General features: G+C 29.4%; 1 protein-coding gene across 1 annotated transcript; it reads left to right on the top strand.

The window, feature by feature from the left end:
• LOC109346019 (PHD finger protein At1g33420-like) lies at positions 3,981-7,477 on the top strand. Its single transcript, XM_019585360.1, has 5 exons — positions 3,981-4,514; positions 4,986-5,115; positions 5,215-5,430; positions 5,698-6,294; positions 6,389-7,477. The coding sequence occupies exons 1-5, from the start codon at positions 4,196-4,198 to the stop codon at positions 7,248-7,250; spliced, it is 2,124 nt and encodes a 707-aa protein (XP_019440905.1). The 5' UTR covers positions 3,981-4,195; the 3' UTR covers positions 7,251-7,477.

An 11,206-nucleotide genomic window follows, 5' to 3' on the forward strand; every position in this document is an offset into this window, starting at 1 on the left:
CCTGGAATCTTCTGAGTCAGCTTGGGGGCCAGTCGATGTCCTTTTGTTTGTTTTTGATGGGGGCTGTGTATTTGGTGATTTTGTATATGTTAGTGGCGATGTAGTTTCCGCCTTTGTTGATTTAGTTTGTATGAACTAAAGATGACTTAACCGTTTATATGCATTGTGTTATTCAGGAAATTGTGAATCAGGTTAAGTTATCATTCGATAACGATAAGTTGATTTTCCGCATTTGAGTTACTTAAAGTGATGTCCCGGAAAAGGAAGGTTTTAAAATGAAACAATTTTATACAATCTCTTTATTCTAAAAAAAAAATTACCCATTTTCCGCAATGTTTTTTAGAAGTATTTTTCGGGGCGTTACAAATGCCCTGTTTTTCAGTTGAGATAGTATGTAATGTTTTCACATTTTGAACTTGTCAGTCAAAAGGTTTTAAATCAACTTTGATTTTCTAACATATTAAGTTTAACTTTCTATAAACTTTCATCACATTTTTATAATAAAACATTTAAATTTTTAGTTACAAAAATGGGGCATTACAATCAGAGGTAGAGGTAGGCTGTCTAATACATTTTAAAGATTAAAATAATAAATATTACCAGTTATAAAAAGATGAAAACATTAATTTTAAAATTTTAAAATTTAGATATATTTAATCAAATAAATTACATAGTTCATAATTAATGTCTTTGTGATTTCAGATTTTAAAATCGTCGAATGGTCAATTCATTATCAATGGTGTTGAACATTCTCACTGAATATAAGTTACTATACAATTATTCATCTATGCATCTCTCATTCGATTACTCTACCTATTTTTCGCAAATTACATAATTAGAAGAAAAAAATTGTACAATTCTCATATGAGTTTTATATACTGTTATTGCATCATCTATCATTGATATTCAATTGTTGTTAACTTAAAAAAATACAAATGAATGGTGGATAATGGGATGCATGTGCATAAATCTTTACACCAACAATGTATAGATTTTATACTCATCTTTAGAGAAAAGAATGTATATATTGTCACTGCATCATCTATCATTGATATTTAATTGTTTTTAACTTTTAGAAAAAAGTAATATAAATGAATGATAGATAATAAAGTGCATATGTATAAATCTTTACATCGACGGTGTATAGATTTTACACTCATATCTTTATTATAGTTTTTATCTTGGTTTTGCATCTTTCTTTTGATTACACTGTTCTCTATGTTTTGTTCCCCTAAAACCTTCATATTTATGTATGTTCTAAAAAGTAAAATTCAAATAACATTAGGCAAAATAGGTAAAATTGGACATTGTTAATTTTAGTTTTCAAACTTATTTATTATTATGGTTTTCTTTATCTTAACAAAATTAAATAATTAACAAGAAGGTGTTGGTCGTATAAAATACAAATAAATATTTTATATGGTAAGGACATTAATAATTCAATCCTAAGACAACCATGTAGATACTCTAATTAAAACACAAAATAAATATAAGAGAAAATGTATACACCAAATGTATGAACTATATAAATTGATATTTTATTATATATTATGCATATTTAATTATTATTTACTCTTTAAAAAAGAGAAAAAGATGTGTACACTGATAATATAATAGTTTTTTACACTGTTACTACATCATTTATCATTCATTTTTAATCATCATTGACTTTTAAATAAAAGTAATGAAAATTAATAATAAATCTGTATAGTATCAATACATAAATACTACACTCTTACCGATCAGTTTAGTCAAATATCAGACGATTCAACGATTTTGATCGGTTTTTGACCAGTTTTGATATTTGGCTGGTTCAATATCTGTACCATAACGGTTAGGGGTCTGGTTCGCCGGTTTTACGAACGAACCGACGTTGGAGTTTTTATATCATTGGTTTAAAATTTCCCCCTTAAAAGAGCATATATATCACAATATAAATATAAATATACTATTGAAATTGAAGTACATTTTCTTTAGGTGCGGAAAAGAAATTTTCAAATTTGGTCCTCCCGCGTACTAAAAAATTTAGAAAGCGAAAGACATGAGTTTTCATACAAACCGCCTTTTTCTTTGATCTTATCGTCATCGCAGTGCGTGAATTCCGTATTTCATGCGCCTACACTAATTTATTTCTCGATAATTGATTATCAATTACTTTACTTCTGGAATCATAATAATATTGAGTGTAATATTTTGAGTCAAAAGTTGACTTACTTTTTTGTTTTTATTTTAATATTATTAATTTAATATATGGTTTAAGACATAATTTAAGATAATAAATATTTCTTTGTTATATATAAGTCTTGCTCTAAATTGAAGTATCAATTAATTAATTAATCAATTATAGGTTAGGGATATGCAATTTTAGTTATAAACTAAATTATTTGATAACATTTATAGTCAATTAGTAATTTCTTATTAATAACAATGTGAAAGAATTTTACATTATAAAATGTAACAAAATAATCATAATATACTCTAATATTGGGACGATTTTCACATTCTTGGTAAGTTTTTAACACTTTATGTAATGCCAGCTTATGAACATTGAATTTTATTAACTCAAGCCATGATTATGATATTATCCCAATTATATTTTTATAAGCAAATAACTTCAGTATTGAGAGTACTAAAAGTCAAACCAACATACAAGAAACAAGATTAGTCCATCAATTTAATACAATCAAATAAGACTCAAAAATCCAAAAATGTTAAATTAAAATCTTTGAACATGCCTGCAACCTAACATTTTTATTTTATTTAAAAGTCAGTAATAATTAAATATGATACAATAATAATTTAAAAACTCTTATATTATTAATGTGTATATCTTTTTTCTCTATTTTTTTTAAAGATCATCACATTTTTATTTCAACAAAAGCAAGATCTCGAGGATTTGTTTCCATAAACTAACTTAACTTGTTGATAAAGTAAATTGAGAAAGCTATCACAATGATTATGTATATCAAACTTTAGGTAAAGTCTTTGCCTATTGAAATAAATATGTGTTTGGTACACAACAGAAAATTTGGTATGAAATTTTGTACAAATCAATATATATCTATTACATCTATATCTATACTATTAATAAAGCCAAAACAAGTGGTAACCACCATGCATGACATAATTTTAATATTCAATTTTTATCATTTTTAACCTCTCACCTTAATAACTAATAAAAACTTCCACACAATACTAATATTTAACGATCATATAATGATTTTTATCTTCTTAAATCAACATTTTTTTAACTTTATATATTACAATAAGAATGCGGGTCGACAGACACAAAGTGCCGATCGACAAGCTAGTATAGATTACGTGAGGAAGTGATATTGCATATTAGTATATATTTATTCATAAGTTTTTGTTATTTCAATATCTAAAATTAATTTAGCAGAAATGTTTTAAAAGGATATATGAAAATAAAACCAATAGTAATGAAAAAAATATACAAAAAATTATCTACTATTTTATTATGCTATTTAAGTATTTATCCAACAAATATAGAGAGAATTTAAAAACTCTATTTACAATATATCTCCTTAAATTTACTTATTATTTGATATATATTTTATTTTATATTTTTTATGAATGTATCTTGTTTTTATTTTCTTTTTAAAATAATATAGAACAAATGAAACATATATTAAATAATAAATAAATTTAAAAAGATAAGTTCTCTCTAAATATATTAAGACATTACATTATGATAAGGTATATTACCAAATGATCAAGATAACCTTATTCAGTGTCCTAATAATGGCTAATTATAAAAAATATTCAAAGATAATTTTTTTAACATAAATTATTATTTTACCCAATACCCACCCAAAAAACCAATTATCAAACACAATCTAATATACACAAAGAAGATTGAAAAAAAGATTCAAAAAGATAACAATAAAAAAAGAAACCGCCATTAAAATCCTATATAAAAGGAAGAAACATAAAACCCTAGCAGCTTATAGTAGCGCCGCTCCATTTCCAAAAATTAAGTTACATCAAAAGCTCTCTTTCTCTCTCACCCTATAATCTCGTTAATCAAAATCGCTTTTTCTTCCTCCTAACTCTTTTCCTTCCATCACAACTTTTTTATTTACCTCTGTATATTAATTTTAATTTTGTTCCTATTTCTCTCTGAAACTTTTGTATATATTTATTTATACTCAATCCACCGTCGTTTTGATCCATTATGGCCATAAACGACAGGCCGTTTAAGAGGGCTAAGAAAACGGTTTCGACCGACCTTCACGATTTTTTCACCTTCCCGGCCGCGATTCACGACGGCGCCGCCGTCAATGAGCCGTTCCGGTGCAACGTTCACCGTTTCCTCAACAACCATGCGCGGCTCACTTTTCCGCCGTCGTTTTTTCCGTCGCTGATGACGTGGCAGATATTGTTCCGTGTTATTGGGCCCGATCTTTCGGTGGAGACGGTTGCACTTGATATTGTGGAAGAAGATGTGACTCGCTCTCGTGGCTCAGTTTATTGCGACCAGTGCCGAGTTGTTGGTGAGTTGACTCACTGAGTATGAACTTTCACTGGCCACTATAAAAAATCTTGTTCTTCAGTATTACCAGACTTTGAGTGTTGACACATAAAATTACCGATTTGACGAGTTAACTCAGAGTGAACCATAATTTTTTAAAATATCAGTTTGTGACAAAAAATCTTAATTTAATTCTCAGGAATTTTAATTATATGTAAAAAATTATTCCTTTACATAAAAAGCTTCTGACATCATAGTTGCCTTTTTCTGATGATAAAATTGGGTTTATTTAAGTGTATGAGTTTTATATTTTACAATACATAAATATTATGGCAAGATTATTATTTATATATATTTTTTCATAAAAGAAAAGTTTAATATTTTATTTCCTAGTGAAATACAGACATAATAATGGAGTTAGATATGATTGTGACGTTTTGAAAGTTCTAATCTTTTGACTTTTTTTTGTTTTTTTGTAATAAAAAAACAAAAGGTTGGAGCGGGCATCCAGTGTGTAGAAAGAGATACCATTTCATAATTAGAGCTGATTCAAGTGATGCAATTGAACCTTATCAAAGACCTTGTTCAAGATGTACCAATCTTGTTCAATTATCAGAACCTAGGTTTGTTTCTTTGTTCAATTCAACATGTTTTTTTATTAATACCAATGTTTGATTTTTGAATGTAAAATGAATGTTTAGTTTTGTTTGAAATATTTGCAGGTGCAAATGGTGTAACTATGCAATTACAGTTGATGATCTTGAGGATTGGTTGTATCTTCAAATTGAAGATAATACCCATCTTTTACATGGTGTTGTTCACTCTAATGGTTATGGTCACTTGCTTACTCTTAATGGAAGAGAAGGTGGTTCTAAGCTTCTTTCGGGAACTCATATTATGGGTTTTTGGGATCGGCTCTGTGCTAAACTCGCTGTTAGGTATAAATGCTATTTCTTTTTTTACATTTGGGTAGCATTGGATGTCATAACAGAATAAGATTGAACAAGATTGTTGTACTTTTGAAATTCATTTCATGTTCTGTTTTGATTATAAATTATGCAAAACATAGAACATAAAGATATTTTCTTGTATTTTATGTGCTGTTCCACCCTGTGTTAACACAGACATCAAATTCTACACTACATTTGTTTAATGTTGTAATCCTTTCGTATTTTAATGAAATTTGTATGCTATGCTTTAAATAGGAAAGTTAGCGTGATGGACTTGTCGAAGAAATTCGGGCTTGAGTTTAGGTTGCTTCATGCTATCACTAATGGGTGTTCCTGGTATGGCAATTGGGGTTATGAATTTGGTACGGGAAGTTATGCTCTTACTCAAGACGCGTACCAGAATGCAGTGAATGCCCTCTCAAGCATAACCTTGTCATCATTTTTGTTTGAGGGAAGGGGACCCCGAGGCCGCCTACAGTCAGTGATCTCTCTTTACCAATCTTTGGCGGACGTGGAACTTCTAACGATTAAAGACCTCTTCTCTTTTTTGTTGAAGCTGATTAGTGAAGTCCGCAAGCGCCCGACCACAATCACTTCTAATGTCGTGTGTGCTTGGACAAATAATGATGTTCAAGATGTGCAACAAGCTTTGATTAAAGTGTTGCTTGCATCCGGTACCTATAATAAGACCAAATGGGTGAGTAGGCGTGCTCTCAAGGGTGCAGTATGTAGGAGGATTGCATCTCCGGAGCTTCTAGATTATAGTCTTAAACACTTGAGAGGGAAAATAGCGTCGAATGGAATGGTAGTTTGTTCGCAATGCAATCCTATTTCTAGTGTGGTGGAGTTCAGGTAAGAAGAATGGTAATGTAGTTACTATCTACCCTTTGTGAATTGCTTTGATGAATCATGAAAGCATAATGTTATTTTCGTTTATCCCCAACAGACTTGAACCATTGAGTTTTGTGGGAAATGGATTAGTTGCCATGCCCAGTTATCCATCAGTAGAGCAAATGATATCGGATCTGAGATTTTTGTTTGATCAAATTATTCACCCGAACAAAATGGAGAGCAAGGGGCTTCAGATAATGAAGAAGTTGATATCTAATTCAGCAAGGAAGCTCTTAGACTGTAAGCAGTTTATGAAGGATTACAAACCCGGAAAATATGCAGAAGAGCTGCCATCTGCTATTAGGCTGTGGTGTCATGTTGAGCTTTCTGATCAGCCTAAAGACGATCCATCCCCACCTCCAGAATTGATTGTCTTGCCTCTGAATGCTACTGTTGCAACCCTTAAAAGCAAAGCCACTAATGTTTTTCAAGAAGTATATGTGATGTACAAGAGGTTTCAAGCTGACAAACTCCTTGGATGTGGGTCGACCAATGATTCATTCACAGTGAAGTTCCTGGTTGGAACAAGTGGGTCCATTCGCATTCAAGGCAAATGCGCCACCAAACATGGGCTGAGCCGATTCCGAATGGAAAGAGGAACAGAGGCCTGGAAAGTTGATTGCCAATGTGGGGCGAAAGATGATGATGGAGAAAGGATGTTAGCATGTGATACCTGCGGTGTTTGGCAGCATACCAGATGTGCTGGGATTGATAACTCTAATGACATTCCTTCAAAGTTTATGTGTATGAAATGTATCTCCTCACACCAGAAGGTATCCGGAAAACCGCGGAACTCTGATGATGATAGTAACAACAACAATGCTTGTAAATCCAACACAACCTGCAGAGGTGAAGTGGTGGGTACAGATAATCCAATAGTTGCTTGCAACATGACTGTAAATTTTGATGTACGTTGAATGTTTATAGTTTTTATATCCTTTTAAAGAGTTTTAGTTATCCTGGGTAGGTTTTTTCATTATGCCAAGAGGGCCAGGAAAACTTTCTTAGTGTATTTTGAGGCTGATTTTCTAGAGCTTAGGTTTTTTTTTTCCTTTTTCATCTGTGGTACTATTATTAAGCCCTTTGAAATTTTTTGTACATGTGATCCCCTGGTTATGATATTTGAAAGTGTGATATTACTTAACTATTAGGAATTTTTTTTACATAAAAAGTAATGTGAATGAAAGGTGAACGATTTATTGATTGTGTAGAAATTTTAATATTAAGTGGAAAGAAAATACATAAAATATCTAATCTGTTGTTTGGGTTGTGATCATTTGGTTATGTTTATTCCATGGGCAAACCAAATGAATTATCAGTTGAAATTTGAAAACAACTGTAATGAGGAACATGTTTGCTGCAAAGTAGAATACTAGTAGCCACGGATTGGGTAATTTATATGGGCCGGGTAGTAAAATATTTCAATGCATTATAGAATATTTAGATGCATGTTTTCTAGTTTGGATTTAATTTGCATACATTGATGGTGTGAATATTGGAATATTATGATGTCAATTTAGGGTAGAATTTGTGGGCGAATAGTAAAATATTAGTTTAAAATTTATATATCCTTGGTGTAAAATTTTATACACTTTTGCACATTATCTACATTGATTTGTATTACTTTTGTGTGAGAGTCAGTGGTAGTTAACAAATGAATGGTGAATGATATACTCATAGCGTAAAAACACTTACGCTCTCAGTGTATACTTATTAAATCCAAAATATTATACTTTATTAACAGTGATTGATTTGACAGATGGTGACATAATTTCTGTCTGATCTTTTGATTACTTTGAACAACAAATTTACTTGGCTGATGCACTTTGACCAAAATATTATGATTTTAGTACACCTTTTAAAAAAATAATCAAATTGGTGCATTTTTCACAAACTTGGTAATAGCATAGTCGAGTTTCTTTTATTTTTTCCTGGTCTCACATAAAACTCGGCAGGATGTAGAGTTTTATATATTGATTTTTTAATATAATCCTCAAAAGGATGTAGAGTTTCAATTGTTTTTTTAATTTCCTATATTGAAATCGGCAATCACAATACCAACTTTTTTAAATATTGCATTTTAGTAACTCGACAACAAAGTTGCCGAGTATTGTTAATTTTTATTTTAATTCGGTATTGTTCACATTTTAAAAATATCATGTTGCAAGGCATATCCATTTCGCAAAACATGAATATACAAGGCAACAACAATAAAAATTATTCTAATAAATATGAATATACTTTTTTGCATTTCAATAACAATAACATTCTGAATTAAGTTTTCATATTTTTTGGTACTCCTAGGAGTATCTCCTCACCCTTTTGTGTAAGAAACTAATCTATTTCAATGTGTGTGCATGTCCCTCTTAACAAGTGTCGCTCCCAATAATTGAAATTATGATATTTTGTCATCATGAGGATTTAGCGGGTCTTACATCACTAAACCAATACTCAAAGGTTATAATTTCAATTATTGGGAGCGACACTTATTAAGAGCGACAATCACACATTGAAATATTAGTTTCTGACCAAAAATGGTGAGGAGATAGATACTCCTAGTATAACCAAAAAAATATGAAAACTTAATTCAGAATGTTATTGTTATTGAAATACAAAAATGTATATTCATAATAACTTTTATTGTTGTTGCCTTGTATATTCATGTTTTGCAAAATGGATATGCCTTGCAAGATGTTATTTTTAAAATGTGAACAATACCTAATTAAAAAAAATTAAACAATACTCGGCAACTTTGTTGCGGAGTTACTAAAATGAAATATTTAAAAAAGTACGCATTGGGATTATCGATTTCAATATAGGAAATTGAAACTCTACATCCTTCTTAACAATTATATTAAAAAATCAATATATATAAAACTCTACATCCTAGTTGCCGAGTTTCGTGTGGGACCAGAAAAAATAAAAGACACTCGACTATGCTATTATTGAGTTTGTAAAAAGTGCACCAATTTGGTAATTTTTTTAAAAGGTATACTAAAATCATAATATTTTGGTCAAAGTGCACCAGCCAAGTAAATCTATACACTTTCAACTATACACAGTTTTCCTGGGTGGACATTAGGTACTAAGTTGTTTGTGAATATGACTTTTATTTATTATTTTTATGCTTATTGGGAATGTGTTGAACTTTTTTGTTGTTAAAAACTTGTTTTGGAATTCCTTCTTGAAATCACTAAAAGTTATGGAATATTAATGTCATAGAGTATTTATCAATATGTTTTTATTTTTTATTTTTTATTTTCCGTTATTGCGTAAAGATATTTTAAAGTATTAAATTAATAAAGTGAAACGATTAAGGAAAAATAATGAAACTAATTAGATGGTTTTATGGGTGACATTTTATGCGGTCCAATTAGATAGCATCAATTTTAAAATTATTATCTCAAGTTTCTGCTGGATGGAGTAATCCACCAAGGAGTGTAATGATTTATGGAAATTTAAAATACTCAAGAAGAAAATATGAGAACTTTGAAATTTCAGGAATTTTTTAAGGGAATTTTACTTATTCAGGGTTTTCTTGGTAATTGAATAGTTATTCATCTTATTTTAAAATATATATAATTCAACCCTAGTTGCCCTCTCCATTTATCAATCTTCAGTATTCAATTATACACCATTCGACAATAATGGAGTTGGTCAAACATATTAGACATTCTTATCTACAATAATCTTAATTTTAACACACTTGTCCATTCTTTAAAGTTCTTTTTAGGTTTCTCATTTTTGTTATGGGACAATTTAGTATGTAAGTAACATCCCAGTAAAATAAAAACAAAGTTAAAAGAGTTTTTTGGTATAATTATAATGAGGAAGAAATGATTAAATAAATAGTATATTGTATTAATATTAAATATAAAGGTTAGGATAATAAAAATGATTAAAATAAAAGTTTGACTTGATATGGGTAGTTGGAAATTAAGATGCTATATAAAAGATATGAATGGAACAACAATATTTTTTAGAGTCCCAAAATATAAAACTTAAGGATTTAGATAAGATAGAAAATGAGGGGAGAAAAGAAAAAGAGGGAAGAGGAAAACAAGAAAAGATATATCAATTTTTGAGAAATTAATTCCATTAATATAGTAATTATGAATTTCAATATAATATTTTGCACCAAATTAACTCCCAATATTATTTGTTTGGTTTCCAATCTCTTTTGGTTAAATGAAATTCTTTGTTTATCTCTTACAAAATCATATTTTATGTTGCTCTTATACTTTTATATGATCGAGATAAATATCAACATAATTTAAAATATTAGATAGTAAATAGTTTTGCATATATTTAGACTTTACATTTACAAATGAATGACTGTATTTATTTGTTTTATTCATTATATCATATTTAATGTATATTATTCTTGATTTCTTTCAAGAAGAAATTATTATTTATATATTAATATTTATGGATCCATGAACTAATTATATTGATTGTTGAGATTATTTTTCAATTTAATTGATTTGCTTGAGAAATGCCATACAAATACCACTCAATTGTTTAGGATTAAATTTAATACAAGCCTAAGTGATCTGAACCCCAAGAATATACACTTTCAACATACATGTTGTGTGCAAGATAAAATGTGAAAGGTTAGAGTTTGAGGTAGTTAATGCAAATCAATTGCATTTTCTTATGAGTCATGACCTTGATCATTTTGTGATTGGAATCGTTAGTTATATTTTGTGTTATGCTCCATGGGTTATTCCTTTTATTGTTGTTTGTGAAGATTGTAATGTCTGATAACATCATAGTTCAAAACTAATTTTGAATTAAAATAACGTTATTGACCTAGCAATTTTTAGGCAAAACCCCTCAATTTTTTTGATTTCAAATAAATCTCTTAAGTTTT

The sequence above is a fragment of the Lupinus angustifolius genome, chromosome LG04 (genome assembly GCF_001865875.1).
Source record: "Lupinus angustifolius cultivar Tanjil chromosome LG04, LupAngTanjil_v1.0, whole genome shotgun sequence".
Classification (NCBI taxonomy): Eukaryota; Viridiplantae; Streptophyta; class Magnoliopsida; order Fabales; family Fabaceae; genus Lupinus; species Lupinus angustifolius.